This window comes from Cololabis saira, chromosome 10 (assembly GCF_033807715.1).
Source record: "Cololabis saira isolate AMF1-May2022 chromosome 10, fColSai1.1, whole genome shotgun sequence".
NCBI lineage: Eukaryota > Metazoa > Chordata > Actinopteri > Beloniformes > Belonidae > Cololabis > Cololabis saira.
The window spans coordinates 2,983,645-3,009,326 of NC_084596.1; the positions used below are offsets into that span (position 1 = coordinate 2,983,645).

The following is a 25,682-nucleotide window of genomic DNA, read 5'->3' on the forward strand; positions in this document are numbered from 1 at the left end:
AAACAGGTGAAAATTGTTGTTTTTTCCAGTGATGAGTCTTGTTTTAAGTGTAATGAGATTTTTTTACTAAAATGAGACATTTTAACTAGAAATAAGACAAATATTCTTGTTAAGATTGTGAGTTTTTGCAGTGATCCATGTTACTTATCCTGTGAAGGACAGAGTCATATTGATAAGTTCAGAAAAGTGTTTTTTATTGTTGTGTTTTGATGTATTTGATGTAAGCCCAGTGGATATTTAAAGCTTACAGAAGGCTGCATTTAACTGCTGCTATGTCATTCCTGCAGTATTTCTGCAGCTGTTTTGGTCACTGCTATTATTTGTAATATATTATATTATTTGTAATCAGCACAAATTATCTGTCCCCATATGATAAAATCCACCCTGATTTTTTTTTTTACAACTCGAGTACTGACTGTAACCAATTCTATTTTGCTAGGCACCTGGTTAAACTGCAGCTCCTGAAGCTCCGGCCTGCAAACATACACAAAAGAGAAAAGAAAGGAGACTTCTCAGGTCGGTTCATGTTTGCAGCGGAACTCAGGCGGCTGATTGGTTGAGGTTCTCACACTTCCCCCCCTCTGTTTGTTTACCGTCCAACGGTGTGGGGAGAGTGAAGGTTGTGAAACTGATCCAGTCAGCAGCTGAGTGTCGAGGTGTGCCGTCGGCACGGCAACGGCGGGCGTGCCGTTAGCGGCGCTAGCAGGGCGTGTTGGTGAGTCACAGGTGTCTGAGGTTCAGGGTGTGGCGTCTGTTGTCGTACCTGCGGGACAACGTCCAAAAAACATGCCTGCAGGGGCAAGAATCCAGCGCTGCTGGAGAGGAGGCAGGAACCTCAGCGCTGCCGGGCCGGGAACCAGGAGGAACCAGGAGGAACCAGGGGGGGGGGGGGGGGGGGGGGGCAGGATGAACCAGGCGGGGGGGGACGAAGGTCCTCAAACTGACTCTAAACCGGCGAAATTCAGGCGAAAATGCAGAAGAATCACTAAAATCACAAACTATCTGATTCATAAATTCTTAGATTTTTCAAAATAAAGCTCAGAATCTGAGTTTAATAGTTGCAGGAGAAGAAAAGTCCCTTTCTGACTTTCTGACTTTCTGGAGTCGCATCTGTAAAAACTAATTCAGTACTTTATACTTGTGTTGCATCAGATTTTCCAGTTCTGGTGTGGAACAGAGCAGCGATTGAGTCCCGGGTCATGAACCCGGCGGGTCGTGATGCAGAAATGGAACTGTGATGGAAAAGTCCTGAAACCCCGGATTGTGCGGGTCGGTCCAGTCAGGCTCAGTCAGGCTCCGTCACAGCTGTGACTGCAGCTGAATCACGCCTGAGTAACGGTGGGGGGGAGGAGTAAAGGTTGGAGCGCGCTCAGACCTGCCGTTAAAAGGCGGCGCTGCCAAACACCAGGATCATTTCTGCTCGGGACATTTCTGCTCTGATCAGGACCAACGACATGAACAAGAATGGGATCTTTCTGCTGGGGATTCTGGCGGCCGTCTGCGTCGCCCAGGTGACCGCCACCTTCTTCTGTAAGTGCTGCTCTTCTCCCTCTTATTCCGGTACACTACCACTAACACACGTCTGGGTCGCCCAGGTGACCCCCACCTTCTTCTGTAAGTGCTGCTCTTCTCCCTCTTATTCCGGTACACTACCACTAACACACGTCTGGGTCGCCCAGGTGACCCCCACCTTCCTCTGTAAGTGCTGCTCTTCTCCTTCTTATTCCGGTACACTACCACTAACATACGTCTGGGTCGCCCAGGTGACCCCCACCTTCTTCTGTAAGTGCTAATTGGAAGTATTAATGATATTTTGTAAAAAAAATAAAAGATACACTAAGGAAGAGGCCAAAATATTCATAGACAATGTTGAATTAACTCAAGTTTCTTCTATTAAATTCTTAGGTGTCATAGTTGATGAAAAATTAACATGGAAGTGCCAAACTGAACTTGTCTGTAAAAAAACTATGAGGTCAATGGGTATTTTCAGGAGAATACAATCACTGGTGAATCAATCTTGTATTTTAACTTGTTATTATAGCTTAATTCATCCATATATTGTGTATTGTAAGTCTGTATGGGCAGCTACATGTCCTACTTTTCTCAATAATATCCTGCTAGCCCAAAAGACATTTTTTGAGAATGGTTACTTTTGCCAAAAAAACAGAATCTTCTATTCTTCTTTTTAGAAAATGTAATTTGTTTATTATGTTTTAAGTTTTCCTCAGACATCCATTCACATCAGACACGACACTCAAAGGACTTTCACCTTCCTTTATGCCGTTATGACTTCACACAATCAACGCACTTTAAAATACAGAGGAGAATTTACCTACGTCACTAAAATCAATATCTTCACTGGATTTGTTCAGAAAACACTTGGAAAAATAATTCTTTAGTTAAGATCAGAAACATTTCTGGAGTTGTTTCATGGAATTATCGTACAGTACATCTTCATCATTTTTCCTATCTTTCAATTATTCAGTATTGTTTTTCTTTTTCATGCTAAATTGTCTTTTTCTGTTTTATATCATGCATTTTTATATTGTTTTTTCTTCAAAGTCTAGTAGCTGCTGCTGTTACTGCTGCTGTTATTGGTGTTAGTTTAACCCTTGTGCTGTCTTTGGGTCAAGGGAGGGTGGAGGGAGAAAAGAAGGAATGAAGGAACAGAGAAAAGATGGAAGGAAGGAAAGAAGGAAGTAAGGAAGAAAGGAGAAAAGAAGGAAAGAAGTAGGAAAGGGAGTAAGGAAGGGAGAAAAGATGGAAGGGAGGAAAGATGGAAGGGAGGAAAGAAGGAAGAAAAAGCAAAGAAGGTAAAAAAGGAACGGATGACGAAAGGGAGGTAGGAAGGAAAAGGAGTAAAGGAGGGTAAAAAATGAGGAAAAGAGGAAAGGCAGAAGGAAGGAGAGAGCAGGAGGAAAGAAGGAAATAATAATTGGGTCATTTTGACCCGAAGACAGTACGAGGGTTAAAGGAGAGGCTTTTTCTTCAGCCTTTTTGACACAAATGCTTAATTTGACGATTGTTTTTACTGTTTATACGGGTTCTGTTTTATGTGCAAATAAACTAAACTAAACTAAATAAACTAAACTAGTCTAGTTCAGACGTGGAGTTAATGATTGTCGGGTCATAACAACCTCCTGTGGTTGATTACTTTCTTAAGTGGTGCCAGGATTCTTTTTAACTCTTAATGTATCAAAGACAAAGGACGTGTGCATTGATGTTAGACGCTCTCATTCCTCTCCGGATAGGACAGTGATTAACGGACCAGATGTAGAAATTGTAGAGTCCTATAAATATCTGGGGACTATAATAGACAATAATCTGACATTTGAGAGTAACAACTTAATTTACAAGAAAAGTCAGCAGCGTCTGTACCGTCTTAGAAAACTGTCCATGTTGATTCATCCTTGATGTCCGTGTTCTATCGCTCTTTCATTGAGTCTGGATTAACTTTTTCTTTCATTTGTTGGTTTTCATCACTAAAGCAGAAAACTGTTCTTAAGGTGGTTAATGTAAAATAACCGGCTCTGCTCAGGTGACTCTGCAGGACCTGTAGAACAAACAGCTGTATAGGAAAGATAAACTATCCTATCAGACTGTTCCGTCCTCTACACCAAGAGTTTCAGTTCCATCGGGTACTTTGCTCAGACTTCCACTTCTCAAAACTAACGGATATAAATATTCTTTTGTACTTTCTGATTTTTAGATTTTTAGATTTAAAGTCGTCCTTTTTTTACGATGTGTATATGTCTACATATTGCTGCAAGACGGGCAGGATCTGGACCCTAGTGGTCCTAAAGGTCTGGACCTGGACCCTAGTGGTCCTAAAGGTCTCTATCTGGACCCTAGTGGTCCTAAAGGTCTCTATCTGGACCCTAGTGGTCCTAAAGGTCTGTATCTGGACCCTAGTGGTCTTAAAGGTCTGTATCTGGACCCTAGTGGTCCTAAAGGTCTGGATCTGGACCCTAGTGGTCCTAAAGGTCTGTATCTGGACCCTAGTGGTCTTAAAGGTCTGGATCTGGACCCTAGTGGTCCTAAAGGTCTGTATCTGGACCCTAGTGGTCTTAAAGGTCTGTATCTGGACCCTAGTGGTCCTAAAGGTCTGGATCTGGACCCTAGTGGTCCTAAAGGTCTGTATCTGGACCCTAGTGGTCTTAAAGGTCTGTATCTGGACCCTAGTGGTCCTAAAGGTCTGGATCTGGACCCTAGTGGTCCTAAAGGTCTGTATCTGGACCCTAGTGGTCTTAAAGGTCTGGATCTGGACCCTAGTGGTCTTAAAGGTCTGTATCTGGACCCTAGTGGTCCTAAAGGTCTGTATCTGGACCCTAGTGGTCCTAAAGGTCTGTATCTGGACCCTAGTGGTCTTAAAGGTCTGGATCTGGACCCTAGTGGTCCTAAAGGTCTGTATCTGGACCCTAGTGGTCCTAAAGGTCTGGATCTGGACCCTAGTGGTCTTAAAGGTCTGGATCTGGACCCGGGACCTGGACCCTAGTGGTCTTAAAGGTCTGTATCTGGACCCTAGTGGTCCTAAAGGTCTGTATCTGGACCCTAGTGGTCTTAAAGGTCTGGGTCTGGACCCTAGTGGTCCTAAAGGTCTGGACCTGGACCCTAGTGGTCTTAAAGGTCTGGATCTGGACCCTAGTGGTCTTAAAGGTCTGGATCTGGACCCTAGTGGTCCCAAAGGTCTGTATCTGGACCCTAGTGGTCTTAAAGGTCTGTATCTGGACCCTAGTGGTCCTAAAGGTCTGGACCTGGACCCTAGTGGTCTTAAAGGTCTGGATCTGGACCCTAGTGGTCTTAAAGGTCTGTATCTGGACCCTAGTGGTCCTAAAGGTCTGGACCTGGACCCTAATGGTCCCAAAGGTCTGTATCTGGACCCTAGTGGTCCTAAAGGTCTGGATCTGGACCCTAGTGGTCCTAAAGGTCTGGATCTGGACCCTAGTGGCCTTAAAGGTCTGGACCTGAACCCTAGTGGTCCTAAAGGTCTGGATCTGGACCCTAGTGGTCCTAAAGGTCTCTATCTGGACCCTAGTGGTCTTAAAGGTCTGGATCTGGACCCTAGTGGTCTTAAAGGTCTGTATCTGGACCCTAGTGGTCCTAAAGGTCTGGATCTGGACCCTAGTGGTCCTAAAGGTCTGGATCTGGACCCTAGTGGTCCTAAAGGTCTGGATCTGGACCCTAGTGGTCCTAAAGGTCTGGATCTGGACCCTAGTGGTCCTAAAGGTCTGTATCTGGACCCTAGTGGTCCTAAAGGTCTGTATCTGGACCCTAGTGGTCCTAAAGGTCTGGATCTGGACCCTAGTGGTCTTAAAGGTCTGGACCTGGACCCTAGTGGTCCTAAAGGTCTGGATCTGGACCCTAGTGGTCCTAAAGGTCTGGATCTGGACCCTAGTGGTCCTAAAGGTCTGTATCTGGACCCTAGTGGTCCTAAAGGTCTGTATCTGGACCCTAGTGGTCTTAAAGGTCTGTATCTGGACCCTAGTGGTCCTAAAGGTCTGTATCTGGACCCTAGTGGTCTTAAAGGTCTGTATCTGGACCCTAGTGGTCTTAAAGGTCTGTATCTGGACCCTAGTGGTCCTAAAGGTCTGGATCTGGACCCTAGTGGTCCTAAAGGTCTGTATCTGGACCCTAGTGGTCTTAAAGGTCTGGATCTGGACCCTAGTGGTCTTAAAGGTCTGTATCTGGACCCTAGTGGTCCTAAAGGTCTGTATCTGGACCCTAGTGGTCCTAAAGGTCTGTATCTGGACCTTAGTGGTCTTAAAGGTCTGGATCTGGACCCGGGACCTGGACCCTAGTGGTCTTAAAGGTCTGTATCTGGACCCTAGTGGTCCTAAAGGTCTGTATCTGGACCCTAGTGGTCTTAAAGGTCTGGGTCTGGACCCTAGTGGTCCTAAAGGTCTGGACCTGGACCCTAGTGGTCTTAAAGGTCTGGATCTGGACCCTAGTGGTCTTAAAGGTCTGTATCTGGACCCTAGTGGTCCTAAAGGTCTGTATCTGGACCCTAGTGGTCTTAAAGGTCTGGGTCTGGACCCTAGTGGTCCTAAAGGTCTGGACCTGGACCCTAGTGGTCTTAAAGGTCTGGACCTGGACCCTAGTGGTCTTAAAGGTCTGGATCTGGACCCTAGTGGTCCTAAAGGTCTGGATCTGGACCCTAGTGGTCCTAAAGGTCTGGATCTGGACCCTAGTGGCCTTAAAGGTCTGGACCTGAACCCTAGTGGTCCTAAAGGTCTGGATCTGGACCCTAGTGGTCCTAAAGGTCTCTATCTGGACCCTAGTGGTCTTAAAGGTCTGGATCTGGACCCTAGTGGTCTTAAAGGTCTGTATCTGGACCCTAGTGGTCCTAAAGGTCTGGATCTGGACCCTAGTGGTCCTAAAGGTCTGGATCTGGACCCTAGTGGTCCTAAAGGTCTGGATCTGGACCCTAGTGGTCCTAAAGGTCTGGATCTGGACCCTAGTGGTCCTAAAGGTCTGTATCTGGACCCTAGTGGTCCTAAAGGTCTGTATCTGGACCCTAGTGGTCCTAAAGGTCTGGATCTGGACCCTAGTGGTCTTAAAGGTCTGGACCTGGACCCTAGTGGTCCTAAAGGTCTGGATCTGGACCCTAGTGGTCCTAAAGGTCTGTATCTGGACCCTAGTGGTCCTAAAGGTCTGTATCTGGACCCTAGTGGTCTTAAAGGTCTGTATCTGGACCCTAGTGGTCCTAAAGGTCTGGATCTGGACCCTAGTGGTCTTAAAGGTCTGTATCTGGACCCTAGTGGTCCTAAAGGTCTGGATCTGGACCCTAGTGGTCCTAAAGGTCTGTATCTGGACCCTAGTGGTCTTAAAGGTCTGGATCTGGACCCTAGTGGTCCTAAAGGTCTGTATCTGGACCCTAGTGGTCCTAAAGGTCTGGATCTGGACCCTAGTGGTCTTAAAGGTCTGGATCTGGACCCTAGTGGTCGGTAGAAGTTTCTAAAGGTCTGGATCTGGACCTGGGACCTGGACCTGGACCCGGGACCTGGATCTGGACCCGGGGCCGTGGGGTCCTGGTGCAGGAACGTGGACTGAGCTCCTGCCGGTTCAGACAAGACTGGACCGGTGCAGGATGTGATGTCATGACTCAACCAGCCCGGGGGGCCGGGAGGCACCCAGGGGTGGGCCCGGGCCCCGCCCCCCTCACCTGAGCTGGCAGGCACCCAGGGGTGGGGCTCCTTCCCCTCAGGGCTGGAGTTCAGGTGTGTGGAAGTCTGGAATGTTTCTGGAGCAGACGGGAACTAAAGAGTTCCTGCAGGTCTGGATCTGGACCCTAGTGGTCTGTAGAGGACCTGCAGGTCTGGATCTGGACCCTAGTGGTCTGTAGAGGACCTGCAGGTCTGGATCTGGACCCTAGTGGTCTGTAGAGGACCTGCAGGTCTGGATCTGGACCCTAGTGGTCTGTAGAGGACCTGCAGGTCTGGATCTGGACCTGCAGGTCTGGATCTGGAGAAAACAATCACCAACAAATCTGTCATTTGGAATTAAAACCATATAATTTGACGTCATTTTCATCAGTAAAGGTTTATTGGAGATTTTTACGAGTTAAATGAACTGAGTTAAGATAGAAAAACAAACCTTTCACTTCGTTGATTATATTAAGACCTTTTGAAGCAAAAGAAAATCAATAAATTCACTTATGAAAAGAAATAATACGATGCATATCTTTGATAAACTGGTTTCCCCCTGGTGGCCGCAGCCGGTCCTGCAGCTGCTCAGACCAGACCGATGACGTCACACCTGATGTTTATCAATGCTGCTAAATCTTTAAAATTACTTAACATTAAAGATATTATTTGTTACTTTGATTATCCTAAAGATCGTGCTCTTGAACACTTATTGAATTTTATCATTATTTACGCTGAATTCTTTATTCACAAACAAAACTTCGCTGGTGCTACTCCTAAATTTGTCCCTTTTCTACTAGAATTAAATTATCTCATTAAATCTCTTTATTTGATAAACAACAAAAAAAAGCAATATATTTTTAATCAACTATAAAAAGTTTTTCCCTGTTTCCTCTGACTAACCTTTTGTTTATAACTGTCTTGACCTTTCCTTATTGTTTTCTATGCATTTGATTCTATTCCTCATACCTGCTTTATTCTCCTGTTTTATTTATTTATGTATTTATTTTATTCTCTATTTATTTACTTACTCATCTTTATTATTATTATTATTATTATTATTATTATTATTATTATTATTATTATTATTAGTATTATTATTATTAGTATTATTATTAGTATTATTATGACTGTTACCTTCATTATCTATATCAGGGATTGTCAACAGGTGGTCTGCGGCCCGGTATAGCAGGTGGTCTGTGAAATTGTAAATGGCAAACAATAATAATTTTAAAAATATATATTTATTCTTTAGATTCAATTTATTTTCCATTTACGATTCATTTTTGTAAATAATTTACCCATCCAAATTATGTCAAATGACTGAGTGAACTTTGTAATATTATAAGCCCTCTTGGCTTCCTATTGTTCATTTTTCATTGAATGTTTTTTTTTATAGCAAAAGGTGCAAATAAAAATAGACACTGATGCAAATAAATTGTCTATATAGGCCCATACTCTTATTTAAAAGCAAGGTGCAAAATAAAACAAACGCAGTTGGTCCCCAAGTTGCTTCTTGGTCACAATGGTGGGACTGGGACAAAACCAGCTGAAAACCTCTGATCTATATTATGACTTCTTATTCATACTACATATTTTTTTATAATTTATTCCATCATTGTATATGCTGTTCCACTACGGAAGAGTATTAGGGCCAGGCAAGAGAAAAAAATTTGAGAGTGGAATATTTTTTTTATTGTGCACTTCTAGTCTGGTCCACATGGTGGCTAACCTCACTCCTGTAGTCCGTCTGTTTGACTTTTTTCTCAACATTTAGACTTTTTTCCCGATATTCTACTTCAACATTAATCTCGACATTTAGACTTTTTTCTCGAAGTGCATAATGGAAAAAAAAATCTTCCTCCTCTAAAATATAATTTTTATTTTTGTCCTGCCTGGCCCTAATACTCTTCTGTAGTTCCACACTATTGTATATCTTGTTGGTGTTTGTATAGCAAAAGAACACCTGATGTTAACACCTGCCCCCCCCCCCCCCGTCTCTCTGCAGCCCACCCGCGCTGCCGCTGCCACGGCCGGTCCCGGTTCTGCCTCTGGGACTCGGGCGGCCTGCGCTGCCTCTCCTGCCGCGGCAACTCGGAGGGCCGGCACTGCGAGCGCTGCCGGGACGGCTTCTACCTGGCGGCGGGCCGGAGCTGCGAGCCGTGCGGCTGCCACCCTGCGGGCTCCACCGCCGCCACCTGCGACGGCAGCGGCCGCTGCAGCTGCAGGGCCGGAGTCACCGGTCCCAAGTGCGACCGCTGCCGCGACGGAACCCTCGGACCCGACGGCTGCACCCAGAGGTGGGGAAGGTTCAGGCGGTGACACCGCGTCACCGACTAATCACCGAGTAATAGTACTAGTACTATAGTAATATAGTAATAGTAATATAGTACTATAGTACTATAGTACTTTAATAATAGTACGATAGTAACAATACTATATTAATAGTAATCAGTGGTGGACAGTAACGGAGTAAATTTACTTGAGTACTGTACTTAAGTACATATCCAGAGGATTTGTACTTTACTTGAGTATTAGATTTCTTTGGTACTTATTACTCTTACTTGAATACATTTCCAAGACAAATATTTTTACTTTTACTCGAGTAAATATCTAGGAAGGCTGAAAAGTACTCGTTACTTTCAGGTCTGCTCTTTTTTCTTCTTCCCTAAAATCCTATTGGACACAAGCTGTTTTTGTCAAAGGAGGAGACCTAGACCTAGACATTTATTTTCAAATGTTTATTGTGTCTGCCGAAGCAGAACTACCTCTCTGCTTTCAACAACTCAACATCGAATTCTCAGAAACAAGAGTTAAAAGATCCTTAAATTAATTTAGAAAAAATATAGTAATTTACTGATGTGGAAAATAAGAAATGTACTCTTACTCTTACTCTTACTCTTACTTAAAGTAAATTTAAAAGCATTTACTTTTAGATACTTAAGTATCTTTAAAAGCAAGTACTTTTCTACTCTTACTCAAGTAATATTTTGACTGAGCTACTTTTACTTGTAACGGAGTAAATTTTGACCAGTAGTATTTGTACTCTTACTCAAGTACTGGGGTCGAGTACTCTGTCCACCTCTGATAGTAATATAGTAATGTTATAGTAGTTATATTTATAGTAATAATTCTATATTATTATAGTACTATTACTATAGTAATAGTACTATTGTAATAGTACTATAGTAATAGTAATATAGTAATAATACTATAGTGATACTATAGAAAATAGTACTATAATAATAGTACTATATTACTATAGTACTATAGTAATAATATTACTATAGTACTAATGTAATAGTACTATAGACATAGTAATATAGTAATGGTACTATAGTTATAGTACTATATGAATAGTTATATTGTAATAGTATTATAGTACTATAGCAATACTATTATAGTAATATAGAAATAGCAGTATAGTAATATAATAGTAATATAGAAATAGTACTATAGTAATAGTACTATATTAGTAGTAATATATTAATAGTACTATATTAATAGTAATAGTACTATTAATACATTACTTTAGTACTATAGTAATAGTACTATATTAGTAGTATTATATATTATAGTAATAATACTATAGTAATAGTACCAGGAGTTGATCTGTTGTGTTGCAGGAAGGATAATCAAACATGTTCCTCTTTGTTATTATATATATATATATATATATATATATATATATATATATATATATATATATATATATATATATATATATATATATATATATATATATATATATATATATATATATATATATCAAACATGTTCCTCTGTGTTATTCCGTCTAACTTCCTGTTCTGGGTTTTTTATTCCGTCTAACTTCCTGTTCTGGGTTTGTTTTTCCGTCTAACTTCCTGTTCTGGGTTTTTTATTCCGTCTAACTTCCTGTTCTGGTTTTTTTATTCCGTCTAACTTCCTGTTCTGGGGTTTTCAGTCGTCAGACCAGAGAGGATTCTGGGAGTTTGAGTCCTCCGTGTTTCTGCTACGGACACAGTAGCCAGTGTTCCCCCGGGTCCGGCTACTCCATCCACCGCATCACGTCCACCTTCAGCACCGGTAACTATCCACTTCCTCCTCGTCACAATAAAAGCCTGTAACTATCCACTTCCTCCTCGTCACAATAAAAGCCTGTTAAAGCCGGTTATCCTTCACAATAAAAGCCTGTTAAAGCCGGTTATCCTTCATAATAAAAGCCCGTTAAAGCCGGTTATCTTTCACAATAAAAGCCTCTGTTGGTTCCAGGTCCGGAGGGCTGGACGGTGACGACGGCGCAGGGCGTTGCCCCCGACAACGTCCACTTCCGCTGGTCCCCCAAGCACCAGGACGTGGAGGTGATCTCCAGGAGCAGCCTGCCCACCTACCTGAGCGCGCCAGGTGAGACAAGCCCAGGACTTCCTGATTGGTCCTTTCCTTTTTCCCTCTCTTTGTTTACTTTCTTTTCCTTGTTTCCTTGTTTCAATTCCCATCCCAGCTTCCTTTCCTTTGCTCCTTTCCTTGTTCCCTTGGTTCCTTTCCTTGTCCAGTGACACTTCCTTTCCTTTGGACCTGTTACTATTTTCCTCTCCTAGCATTTTTTTCTGGTTTCCTCTCCTCTTACCAGGTCTTTCCTAGTTTTGTTTCCTTTCCTAGCATCGTGTCCTCGTTTCCTCACCCCTGACCCGGTCTTTCCTAGCCTCCTTTCCTTTCCTAGCATTGTTTCTTCGTTTCCTCACCCCTGACCCGGTCTTTCCTAGCCTTGTTTCCTTTCCTAGCCTTGTTTCCTCTGCTCTGACCCGGTCTTTTCTAGCCTCATTTCATTTCCTACCATTGTTTCCTGGTTTCCCCCCCCAACCCGATCTTTCCTAGCCTCATTTCCTCGTTTCCTCTCCTCTGACCAGGTCTTTCCTAGCCTTGTTTCCTTTCCTAGCCTCGTTTCATTTCCTAGCATTGTTTCCTGGTTTCCCCCCCCAACCCGATCTTTCCTAGCCTCGTTTCCTCGTTTCCTCTCCCCTGACCAGGTGTTTCCTAGCCTCGTTTCCTCTCCTCTGACCAAGTCTTTCCTAGTTTTGTTTCCTTTCCTACTCTTGTTTCCTCGATTCCTCTCCTCTGACCTGGCCTCTCCTACTCTTGTTTCCTTTCCTAGCTTTGTTTCCTCGTTTCCTCTCCTCTGACCAGGTCTTTCCCAGCTTGTTTCCTTTCCTAGCTTTGTTTCCTCATTTCCTAATTTCCTCTCCTCTGAGCAGATCTCTCCTATTCTTGTTTCCTTTCCTAATTTCATTTCCTCGTGTTCTCTCCTCTGACCAGGCCTTTCTTGGTTTGTTTCCTCATTTCCTTGTTTCCTCTCCTCTGACCAAGTCTTTCCTAGTTTTGTTTCCTTTCCTAGCCTTGTTTCCTTGTTTCCTCGTTTCCTCGTTTCCTCTCCCCTGACCCGGTCTTTCCTAGCCTCGTTTCCTCGTCCCCCCCCCTCTGACCCGGTCTCTCCTACTCTTGTTTCCTTTCCTAGCCTTGTTTCCTTGTTTCCTTGTTTCCTTGTTTCCTTGTTTCCTCGTTTCCTCTCCCCCGACCCGGTCTTTCCTAGCCTCGTTTCCTCGTCACCCCTCTGACCCGGTCTCTCCTACTCTTGTTTCCTTTCCTAGCCTTGTTTCCTTGTTTCCTCGTCCTCCCCCTCTGACCCGGTCTCTCCCTCTCCCAGAGTCCTTCCTGGGGAACCAGCTGCTGAGTTTGGGTCAGAACCTGTCCTTCTCGCTGCGCCTGGACCGCGGGGTTCGATACCCGTCCACCAGCGACGTGATCCTGGAGGGCGGCGGCCTGAGGGTGGCGGCGTCGCTGGGGAACCTGCGCTCCGTGGTTCCCTGCGGACAGAAGATCCGCTACAGCTTCAGACTGGACCAGGAACCCGCCGGCAGGTGGAGGCCTCAGCTGTCCCCGGGCCAGTTCCAGAAACTCCTCCAGAACCTCACGGCCCTCAGGATCCGCACCACGTTCGGAGAAAAGGGTGAGAACTTCTTCTAGTTGGGCAACTAGTGGGGCATCTAAAGGGGAACCTAGTTGAGCCTCTAGTGGGGCATCTTGTGGGGCAACTAGTGGGGTGACTAGCCGGGCAACTAATGGGGTGTCTAGTGGGGTGTCTGATGTGGCATCTAGTGGGGCAACTAGTGGGGCAACTAGTGGGGTCTCTAGTCGGGTCACTAGTGGGGCATTTAGTGGGGCATCTAATGGGGTGTCTAGTGGGGCAACTTGTTGGGCATTTAATTGGGCATTTATTGGGATATCTAGTGGGGCAACTAGTGGGGTGTCTAGTGGGGCGTCTAGTGGGGCAACTTGTTGGGCATTTAATTGGGCATTTATTGGGATATCTAGTGGGGCATCTAGTGGGGCATCTAGTGAGTTGTCTAGGCCATCTAGTGGTGCAACTTGTTGGGCATTTAGTTTGGCATCTAGTCGAGTGTCTGATGGGGCAACTAGTGGGGCACCTAGTGGGGCAACTTGTTGGGCATTTAGTTGGGCATTTATTGGGATATCTAGTGGGGCACCTAGTGGGACATCAGGGCACCAGGAGGGTTCTGGTTGAGACGTACCCTTGTCACCCCCCCAGGAGGTGTTTTGGACCTGGACCTTACTTGTTTTGTTGACGGTTTCCAGGGCGCGGTTACCTGGACGACGTGAGCCTGGTGTCGGCGCGGCCCGGACCCGGGACCCCCGCCGGCTGGGTCCAGACCTGCACCTGCCCCCGGGGGTACGAGGGCGAGTTCTGCCAGCGGTGCTCCGCTGGATTCAGGCGCAGCGTCCCGGCGGACGGAGCCTTCGGCGCCTGTGAACCCGGCTGCGACCCCAACACCGCGGACTGCTACTCCGCAGACGAGACCCCCGCCGAGCGCCGCTGCGCACCAGGACTTTACCGGGACCCCAGGAACCCGGAGGCCTGCACCAGCTGCCCCTGTCCCGCCGGGGGCTCCTGCTCCCTGGTGCCTGGTGCCCGGGAGCCTGTCTGCGACCGCTGTCCACCAGGAACCGCCGGTGAGTCCAGAGACTTCCTGCTCCACCTCCAGGTCCCGAGCCAGAGACCTGGTCCCTCACGATACGATACGCATCACGATACTTGAGCCACGATACGATACACATTGCGATATCCCGATTATGCGATATCCCGATTATTATATTCTACATAGTTCACCGAAAAATTTAAAAATGCATTACACATCTTAAAATCCAAGTTGTATAAATGTACATCAGATGATAGTGATGGATCTTAAAATCCAAGTTGCACGTTCATCAGATTATAGTGACAATTCATGGGACAAACTGAGTCAAAACAATGTTTTATTATAACTATACAAGCTAAAGTTACAACATATTTGTATATGTTTTTCATATTATTTACATCATATGAAATTAACATTAAATTTAGTATGAGGTTGCTTTAATTATGTGGCAAATGATAATAAACACAAGAAAGATGGAACTAAAACCAAGGACAGGCACAGTGATCAGTCAGTATAGATATAAATCCATAAATAAATAAACCTCTGTCCATTATTTTTCATTTTTTAAGGACAGGCAATTGTGTTATGTAAAAAATAAATTATAAAATGAAATAAAACGTGAAATAAAACCTGAGCTCAGTGCAGGGCCCTCCCAGGGTTGGTAGATAGTGGCAATGCCCAGGACTGTCACTTAGGTAGGAGCACTGGGGGATAAAATGGGAAAAAAATCGGGGATAAAAAATATTAAAAAAAAAAAAAAAAAAAAAAAAAAAAATCGATATTCAAATTTTGAATATCGATATTGAATCGGCTGGAAAAATATCGCTATATATTGCCATATCGATATTTTTGCCCACCCATAGTCCTGAGCCAGAGACCTGGTCCCAGCCCTCATGACACCTGTACGTCCTCAGGTCCCCGTTGTGACGTCTGCACGGAAGGTTTCCACGGCGACCCCAGCGGCTCCGACGGCGTGGCGCGACCCTGCGAACCCTGCAGCTGCAACGGCCACATCGACGTGGGCGCGGCAGGAAGCTGCGACCGCGGCACCGGCGAGTGTCTGCGGTGTCTGAACCACACCAGGGGGCGCCACTGCGAGGACTGCGTCCGGGGCTTCTACCACAGCCGACCCAGCGACGCCTGCCAAGGTGAGGGGCCAAGGTCACCTGGACCGGGGGAACCTGGTACAGTTTTTCCTGTTGTAGAACAACGACCAAAGGCTCCACCAGGTCTGCGGTGTCGCAGGATCGCGGTGGAGGCTCTAGTCGCGGTTATCGTCTTACTGATCGGAGGTGTTTTAGTGTTTCTGCAGCATTTTAGTTGTCCTGAATCGTGACCCTGGTACCCTGGGGAGGGAAGGAAGGAAGGAAGGAAGGAAGGAAGGAAGGAAGGAAGGAAGGAAGGAAGGAAGGAAGGAAGGAAGGAAGGAAGGAAGGAAGGAAGGAAGGAAGGAAGGAAGGAAGGAAGGGAAAAAACAAGGAAAGAAGGAAGGAAGGGAAAAAGGAGGAAGGGGAGAAGGAAGGAGAGAGCATGAGGAAAGAAGGAAGGAAGGGAAAAAAGAAGGAAGAAAGGAAGGAAGGAATAAAAAATGAAAAGAAGGAAAGAAAGAAGGAAGGAAGGAAGGAAGGAAGGAAGGAAGGAAGGAAGGAAGGAAGGAAGGAAGGAAGGAAGGAAGGAAGGAAGGAAGGAAGGAAGGAAGGAAGGAAGGAAACAAGGAGGTTCTACGAAGGGCATCTTCCCATAGCTGATCCCCCCATCCTTCAGGATCCTCCACCTGAGCAACTCGGACCGGTTCAGAACCAGGTCCGGCTAACCGCTAGCAGGCTAACCGCTAGCAGGCTAACCGCTAGCAGATTAACCGCTAGCAGGCTAACCGCTAGCAGGCTAACCGCTAGCAGGCTAACCGCTAGCAGAGGGACCAGGTTAAGCCGGGATTCCTTGATCTGGGTTCAACGCCCGACAACGTTGCAGTTTTTAACGAATGAAAAGTGTTATCTGCTATAACCATGTGACCTGGGCGGAGTCAGCAGGCCCTGCTGGCTCCGCCCCCTGGCTCTGGCTCCGCCCCCCGTTAACGGTTCTCGGCCGTGTCTCTCCAGCCTGCCGCTGCGACCCCCAGGGCTCCGAGTCGGACCAGTGTGACGGATCGGGCCGCTGCCGCTGCAGACCGGGCTACGAGGGTCGGAGGTGCCACCGGTCCAGCTGCCCCGCCTGCTTCACCCCCGTCAAGGCCAAGGTAACCATGGAAACCGCAGGGGCAGCCACGCCCTCCGAGGAAAACCTTTCCCTGGTTCCCCCCGGGGAATATATATATATATATATATATATATATATATATATATATATATATATATATATATATATATATATATATATATGTATGTATATATGGTATGTATATCTAACCGGCGGTCTTGTGTCCCAGATGGAGGACTACGCCGCCAGGCTGCAGGAGCTGGAGACTCTGTACTCGGACCTGGATGCCGGTTCCACGCCGGGCGGCGGCGCCGACATGCTGGCGGCGCTGAGGGCGGTGGAGGAGCTGGTGGAAAACCTGCAGGAGAACGCCCAGGAGCTCACGGGTCAGGACTCTCTCTTCTTACTGTCTAACTGGTCTGCATAGATATTAATGGTACCATGTTGGGAAAAACCTAAGGGACATATATATATATATATGCATTTTTATTAATATATATCATATATATTTTATTATATCATTTATTTATTTTCTGAATACAGACGTGGAGGCGGGGCTCCAGGCCCGGCTGGCCGCCCTCAGCAGGACCCGGGGGGCCGAGGCCCGGGAGGTCCAGAACCTGGCCGCCGCCGCCGCCGACATCAGCCGGCGGCAGCAGGAGAACCGGGCCGAGGTGCAGGACCTGGAGACGCTGCTGGACACCATGAGACGAGACCTGGGGGACGCCAAGACGGCGCTGCGCTCCGCCGTAAGACCCACCCCCCGGTTTATTATACAACTTTATATTATCTCATTTCTGAGTAATGATTTTATTTATATATGTATATATATATATATATATATATATATATATATATATATATATATATATATATATATATATATATATATATATATATATATATATATATATATATATACCATATTGGCCCAAATATAAGACAGTGTTTTTTGCATTGAAGTAAGACTGAAAAAGTGGGGTTCGTCTTACATTCGGGGTCTAGACGTTATACCCATTCACACCACTAGATGGCGCCAGATATATTTAAAGCGAATGCTGAACTTAATTCCCCAGGCCAAAGCGAACCCCTGTCACGAAGAATGAAAATAAAAATAGCATTAGCACAAAGAAGAAAAATAAAAAATAGCGGTAATAAAGAAAAGAGAAGAAAATTAAAGCTGCAAGCAGCGATGATCGGGCCCTCGCACTCACGGCCACCGCCCCCATAAGCATATCAGAAATGACACCACCCACGACTTCCTATGTCAAACCATTCAAAAGTTATAGCAGAAAAAAGGGACAAGCAATCAGAAGAAGGGGCGGGGCTAATTATGGCCAACGAAGCTTAAGAACTCATTACAGAGTCCCATGACACCACCCACGACTCTCTATGTTAAACCATTCCAAAGTTATGGCAGATAAAAGTTTTCTAGGGGGCGCTGTTGAGCCGTTAGGCCACGCCCATTAATGCAAACCATGAAATATCAAATTTATCACCAGGCCTGGCTTGGTGCAAAATTTGCTGACTTTTGGAGAACTATCAAATATGAACCAATCACATGAAGGGGGGGCGCGCCTTTTGGCGTCTAGCGTCGCCACGGTAACACTTTTGAAAGAGAAAAGTAATGCGTGTAGTTGCAGGATGGAGACGCACATTTTGATGTATAACACATCTGGGTTCACGATACGGTTCGGGCCGTATTAACTCTCGAAGGAATGGCTCATATTGCTCCAAAATTACGCGATTAATTCAGAATGTTCAAAATGGCCGACTTCCTGTTCGGTTTGGGCCATGGCGCCAAGAGACTTTTCTTTAAGTTGTGTACTGATACAGGTGTGTACCGATTTTCGTGCATGTACGTCACACCGTATTGTGGGGCTTGAGGCGCAAAGTTTTTTCGCTTTTGAAAGAGAAAAGTAATGCGTGTTGTTGCAGGATGGAGACGCACGTTTTGATGTATAACACACCTGGGTGCACGTTACGGTTCGGGCCGTATTAACTGCCGAAGGAATGGCATAAATTGCGCCAAAGTGGCACGATTAATTCAAAATGGCCGACTTCCTGTTGGGTTTGGGCCATGTCGCCAAGAGACTTTTCTTTAAGTTGTGACATGATACAGGTGTGTACCGATTTTCGTGCATGTACGTCAAACCGTATTGTGGGGCTTGAGGCACAAAGTTTTCTAGGGGGCGCTGTTGAGCCATTTTACCACGCCCATTAATGTAAACCCTTAAATATCAAATTTTTCGCCAGGCCTGACTTGCATGCAAAATTTGTTGACTTTTTGGGCACGTTTAGGGGGAAAAAAAGGCCTTCCTTTTGTCAGAAGAAAAAGAAAAAGAAAAAGAAAAAAAAAAAGAAAAAAAAAATTCCTACAGATACAATAGGGCCTTCGCACTGAAGGTGCTCGGGCCCTAATAAGAGAAGAGATAACAAAAAAAGGAGAAACGTAGTTTCTCCAATCTGGAGAAAAGAGGTTGGAAGATCGGCAGGTGAACCGGCAGCTGAGGAGAAGTTATGATGAAAACTCAACATGATGATTTGAATGAGGCTAAATAACAGGCTTTTTCTCTCGAATATATTATTATAATCATTTGTTTCAGATGTACTGTAATTATTTTCTGTATAAAAATTGAATTTGGTGTTCAAAAAGTCTTTTTTTAAACTTGAGTCTTGAAAAAGAGGGTCGTCTTATAATCAGGGTCGTCTTATATTCGGGGCAATACGGTACTTTATTTTTAAACAATGAAAGATTTGAGAAGGAAATGCGGCGACTGATGATGATGATGATGATGATGATGATGGTGGTGATGATGATGTTGATGTTGATGATGATGATGATGATGATGGTGATGGTGATGATGATGATGATGATGATGATGATGATGGTGATGATGATGATGATGATGATGGTGGTGATAATGATGATGATGATGACGATGATGATGATGATAATGATGATGATGATGACGATGATGATGATGATGATGATGATGATGATGATGATGATGATGGTGATGATGATGATGATGATGTTCTTCTCTATCAGGACCTTCCTCTCAGCGATGAGCCGCAGGGTCCTAGTGCCCTAACCTCGCTGGCGAAGACGGCCGCGGCTCTGGCCGACAAGTGAGTGGTGATCTGCTCTTCATCACTCCCTCCTCTTCATCACCCTCCTCTTCATCACTGACCCGTTCCCTCCTCTTCCTCCCCAGACACCGGACGAAGGCCGCCCTGGTGGAGCAGACGGCCGACGCGGCTCTGAGCGACTCGGAGGAGAGTCTGGTTCTGGCCCGGACCCTGCTGACCCGGGAGAACGGCGTGAAGGAGCTGATCGGGGACCTGAGGAGCATGTGAGTCCCCGCCCCCTCTCACCCTAACCCCCTCTAACTACACCCCCTTTAACCACGCCCCCTTCTGACCACGCCCTATCTAACTACACCCCCGTAACCACGCCCCTTTAACCACGCCCATATAACCACGCCCCCATGTAACCACGCTCCTATAACCACGCCCCCTTCTGACCACGCCCCCTGTTCCCCCGCCCCTCTAACCTGTGTGCTGTCTTTGGGTCAAGGAAGGAGGAAGAGAAGAAGGGAGGAAAGAAAGAAGGAAGAATGAAAAGAAGGAAAGAAAGAAGGAAGGAAGGAAGGAAGGAAGGAAGGAAGGAAGGAAGGAAGGAAGGAAGGAAGGAAGGAAGGAAGGAAGGAAGGAAGGAAGGAAGGAAGGAAGGAAGGAAGGAAGGAAGGGAGAAAAGGGAGAAAACAAGGAAAGAAGGAAGGGACAAAGAAAGGAAGGAAGGAAGGAAGGAAGGAAGGAAGGAAGGAAGGAAGGAAGGAAGGAAGGAAGGAAGGAAGGAAGGAAGGGAGAAAAGGGAGAAAAAAAGGAAAGAAGGAAGGAAGGGACAAAAGAGGAAGGGAAGAAGGAAGGAGAGAGCAGGAGGAAAGAAGGAAGGAAGGAAGGAAGGAAGGAAGAAAAGAAAGAAGGAAGGGAGAAAAGAAGGAAGGAAGGAAGGAAGGAAGGAAGGAAGGAAGGAAGGAAGGAAGGAAGGAAGGAAGGAAGGAAGGAAGGAAGGAAGGAAGGAAGGAAGGAAGGAAGGAAGGAAGGAAGGAAGGGAGTCAGAAAAGAAAGGAGAGAGCAGGAGGAAAGAAGGACAGGAGAATTAGGTCATTTACAAGGGTTGTACAAAGGTTAACCACGCCCCCTCTAGCCACGCCCCCCTGACCAGGTGTCCCCTAACTGTACCCTTAACTGTCCCCAGGTACGGCCAGACCTCGGCCCGGGTCAAGGGTCTGCAGGACCGGGGGACCCGGCTGGGAGAGGAGGCGGCGGACGAGAGCAAGCTGGCCGACGGCATGTTGAGGGACATCGCTAGCATGGAGCGCCGCGTCCCCCCGCCCCTGGAGGACGAGCGGGTCGCCATGGTTACCAGGCTGGACCGGGCGGCCCAGGCGGTGGAGGACGCCGTCTCCGGGATCCAGGACCTGCAGGACGCCGCGCAGCCCAACCGGGCCGCCGCCGAGGTCCTGCTGGCCGACGGGACGGCTGCCCAACAGGTGCGGGGGGGACGGGGGACCGACTCTGGTAGTGATGCACCGATTGTTCGGTAACCGAAAATGGTCGGCCGAAAATGGCAAAAAAAAACACTTTCGGTGTTCGGTGGAATAAGTGGGAAAAAACCAAACAATTAATAACGGCGTTGTAATAAAAGGAAATAGACTGGCCGCTCCGTAACTGTTGCACCACAAACATAAATCGTTGGCCAACCAAAAACTAACCCCATAAGAATTTTACCAACATTCACCAGGAGGTGGAACCAAAACAACATAATGCTGGGAAATTAAAAAATGTTTAGTTTTTTATGTTCAATAAATATTTTCTACCTTGTAATTTTGTAAAAGATTTTTTTCTTTTAAAAGCCTAAATCAAATGTATTTGATTCATGCAATGGTGAAAAAATTGGCAAAATAAATGAAAAACTGCTGAAGAACCATGTTCGGTATTGTTCGGTATTGGGCCAAGTGTTTATTATTATTTTCGGTTTCGGTTTCGGCCACAAATTTTCATTTCGGTGCATCACTAGTCTCCGGGTCCAGGGACACCAGGGATCCCGGTTCCGGTTCTACAGGACTCTGAACTCTGTCTCCTCCTGCAGGACTACCAGAAGCTGCTGGATCGGGTCAACGTGGCCAAGGGAGACACCGAGGACGCCCTGAGACGCATCACCGGCAACACCGGCGAACTGGACGGCGCCCTGGATGGCCTGAGAGGTAAAACCCGTCCCCCTTTAGACCTGGACGGCCTGAGAGGTAAAACCCGTCCCCCTTTAGACCTGGACGGCCTGAGAGGTAAAACCCGTCCCCCTTTAGACCTGGACACCGGTCCCTTTAGACCTGGACGCCGGCCCCTTTAGACCTGGACGCCGGCCCCTTTAGACCTGGACACGGTTGTCCCCCGAGGTCTCAGACCCCCGGACTCAGTTCTCCTGGGTCGTTGATGTTTCACCCAGAACCAGGCTAGACACCCGTCCCTTGAAATACGGAATTGTTACGTAACTGGGAATTAAAAGTTGCGTTCCATATTGAACCAATACAGACATATATTAAGCTCTTATTTATTTATGTAATAATATACAGGTGGAGGCCGGAAAAGTTGAATATATCGCAAAACTGCAGTCGTAGTAAATTCAACTATTAAAGGTGAAACAGATATGTTATTTCTCACTACATTTAAAGTGAGATATTTCAAGCCTTTATTTGTTATAATTTTGGTGATTATGGCTCACAGTTTATGAAAGCCCCAAATAAAAAATCTTTATATTGTGAAATCAATAAACAATTCAATCATCAAAATGATAACAAATAAAGGTTTAACATATATTGCTTTGTAATGAGATTATGTTATGTATTAGTTTCACCTTTTAAGTTGAATTATTGAAATAAATTAACTTTTACACCATATTCTGATTTTCCGACCTTCACCCTGCTGATGTGGACATATATAGCATAGGAGGCTAGTTCAGTTGCAAAAAAAAAATATATATATATGTATTAATAAACTAAATATATGATATATTAAAATATATATATTCTTCCTCCCCTGCAGGCTTCGACCAGCAGATTGACGACAGCAAAGCTCTGGCCGCCGCCGCCGTCCGGCGCCTGCCGGGGATCAACGCCACCGTCCAGAACGCCGTCGGCAACAACGCCAAGACGCGGTCTGCCCTGGACAACGTCTCCAAAGACTACGACGGCGCGCTAGAGTCCATGAATGTCCTGGAGAACCTGGTGGACGGCCTGGAGGTGAGACGAGATCGGAGATCCGAGCCACGGGTCAAACGTTTCTGTATCGTTCAAAACAGGAACCTCGTAGGTTTCAAGTCTTTCAAAAATATCCACTTGGGTTTCAGAATCAGAATCAGAATCAGAATCAGAAAGCCTTTATTGTCGCTGAGCTGGCGTCCCAGCACAGTTAAATTGGACCAGTACAACCCATCAAGACAACAGACAAAAGAAATAACAACATGAGACATGAGTCAACTGGGGCTTAAATCAGATCAGAGAAAGGATGACATTGGGGATGGGGGAGGGAAAAAAAGGCATCTTCACATTGTGTGTAAATACACAGTGTGAAAGTGCAAAAAACACCTCAGCACAGAAAGCAACAATTTAACACCATCATCACAAGACTTGCACATGTGTTTGGGGGGTGGTTCACGGGGCGGGGGGATCCCGACCCAGTACCCCAAGTGAGCACAGCGGCCATTGTCAGTGCAGCGTTAAAACCTGTTGACTGTGTTGGGGGGGGCTGATAAGAGGGGGGGGCGGGGAAGGGGTTGACTATAAAGGAAGGTGTATTTATCATTGTGTGTGTGTAAGCGGTAAGTCTGTTAACTTCGCCCCGGAGCTGCTCCTCAGCCATTGTCCTTGATGTTATCAGACGGCTCGGTAAACAGTTCTGAGACAGGAACCCGCAGATGTTCGTAGGAGAGGGGTAGGGTTAGTAGTGGGGGCAGAGTCATCTTGTTTACATTCCACCAGGAAGATTGTGACCAGGAACGATTTGCCTAAGACCGCCCTGTCAAGGGCAGATTTTAGAATCAACAATTATATTGAAAACAGGCAGCCAGTAATTTTCCGTCTGCCTTCAGTCTCTGGTTCATCAATGGCGACTTCAATCAAACGAATTTGTGATCAATTCCCGCCCAGCCGAGCTTCAAACTTCTCCAAGTTCTTTTCCATCTTGCCAATGAGCTCTAAGACCGCCGCCAGCCTGCAAAAGCCTGCATCCAGCTTGCGGCCTTGCTCCCCCAGCGTCAAAGTCAGAGTGTTGGTCGCAGCGTTAATCCCTTCAGACAGGCAGCACGGAGAGGGCCAAAGCAGCTGTCACCGACTTACGTGTTGGTCGATAGACCAGGAATCCCCCCGCTCCAATTAGGAGAAATCCTGCTATCATATTCCAATTATGAAGCATCTTCAACGTCCTTGACGGACAGAATCTTGATACATAAAGGTTTCCACTGTTTCCAAGAATCCATTATGTATCCAGAAAAAAAAGTTCCGTCAGGGCAGGAGGGCTCCCTTACCCCCTGACTTCTCGTCGCAAAAATGTGGTCGATTGTGCTGAGAGACCAATTAATCAATTCCATGATTGTAGAGTTTCGGAGGAGTGAAATGAAGAAGACTCTGAAGACGAGACAGGACAAAAAGCAGTAGCAGGGCAGATAGATAAGGGAGAGGAGCAGAGAAGCGTCCGCCTTCGCTGAGAGCCGGAAGAGAACGTGGATGACGTCGTGGTTTACGCCGATGACATTGTGGTTTATGCCGATGACATTGTGGTTTATGCCGATGACATCGTGGTTTATGCCGATGACATCGTGGTTTATGCCGATGACATTGTGGTTTATGCCGATGAAATCGTGGTTTATGTTGAGGACATCGTGGTTTACACGCCTCCTTCGATGTCGTCAGAGCTCCTGTTCTGAATCCCGATCACAAGCTTCTTCTTCTCTCCTACAGAAAACCTTCGGATCGCTGCCAGCTCAAGCCGGTTTGGTGGAAGCCACCCAGCTGAACGGCGAGGTGAAGGACCTGCAGAAGAGGGCGGGCGCCGCGGCCGGAGACCTGGCGGCTCAGCTGGGCGAGGCCACGCAGCTGGAGGCTGAAGCTGAGGAGGTAAGACGTCCTGCAGATAAAACACCAGACTCCAGAAAGTGGAGAAAAGCTCCGCTAACGTGAAGGTTCCTCTGCAGGCGGCGGACGGCGCTCAGGCAGCCTTCAACAACGCCAGACGGACCAAGGACGCCGTGGCGACGACGCTGCGAGACGTCAACAACCTGCTGGCCAACATCAGTACGTCCAAGACTTTAGTCTCACTCTGAAGATTTAACTGAATTTAGTTAAATATGAAAAATAGAAAACATTATTCCCTTTTTTTCAAACTTTTTTATCATTTCCTGGGGTTTCAGTAAAATACATGGATGGATGGATGGATGGATGGATGGATGGATGGATGGATGGATGGATGGATGGATGGATGGAGGGAGGGAGGGAGGGTGGGAGGGAGGGAGGGAGGGAGGGAGGGAGGGATGGAGGGATGGATGGATGGATGGACGGATGGATGGACGGGTGGATGGATGGACGGGTGGATAGATAGATAGATAGATAGATAGATAGATAGATAGATAGATAGATAGATAGATAGATAGATAGATAGATGACCTCTCCGTGACCTCCGTCTCTCGTTCTCCTCCTCAGATCGGGGCGACGCGGTGGACGAGCAGCAGCTCCTCCGATTGGAGGAGGCTCTGGCCGACGCCCAGAAGGGGGTGGAGTCTGGGCTGAGGCCCCGCCTCCAGGAAGTGACGGAGCAGGAGGAGGCTCGGCGCCGGCGGCTGAGCCGCCTCGACCTCGACATCGACGGCCTGCTGGCCGACATCGCCAACCTGGAGGACGTCCTGGCGGCCGTGCCCCGCGGCTGCTACAACGCCCCGCCCATCGAGGAGCCCTAATGCCACGCCCACTCCCCGCCCTGGCCACGCCCACTCCCCGCCCTGGCCACGCCCACTTCCCGCCAACCCCACGGACGTTTCCACGGAAACCCCGGCACCAAACATCGTCTCTGCATTTCTGTCAGTTACTTTAACTTTCTAACTTAAATATCACTAAACTTTACATTCAGAAAATCACGAGCACTTTAAAAGAGACGTTTTGATCATTTCAAGGTTGTGAAGGTTTTTTTTTTTATCAAACACGTTTGTCTTCAGGTATAATTTAAGGGATAACACTGTTTTGTGTTAGTGAGTGAATGTATTTATATTAACCTTTTATACACTTTGTGTTGTTCTTATTGTTAAATGTGAGTTTTT

The 25,682-nt window shown here is 46.4% G+C and overlaps 1 protein-coding gene across 1 annotated transcript; it reads left to right on the forward strand.

Moving 5' to 3' along the window:
- The first annotated feature begins 1,384 nt into the window (after positions 1-1,384).
- lamc2 (laminin, gamma 2) lies at positions 1,385-25,682 on the forward strand. The gene is made up of 18 exons (XM_061731547.1): positions 1,385-1,530; positions 9,151-9,442; positions 11,089-11,210; positions 11,397-11,528; positions 12,826-13,128; positions 13,776-14,150; positions 15,031-15,264; positions 16,216-16,352; positions 16,542-16,698; positions 16,856-17,061; positions 19,365-19,444; positions 19,531-19,668; positions 20,577-20,871; positions 21,471-21,585; positions 22,421-22,617; positions 24,334-24,489; positions 24,567-24,666; positions 25,072-25,682. Exons 1-18 carry the CDS (start codon positions 1,455-1,457, stop codon positions 25,323-25,325), a joined length of 3,369 nt encoding a protein of 1,122 aa, XP_061587531.1. The 5' UTR covers positions 1,385-1,454; the 3' UTR covers positions 25,326-25,682.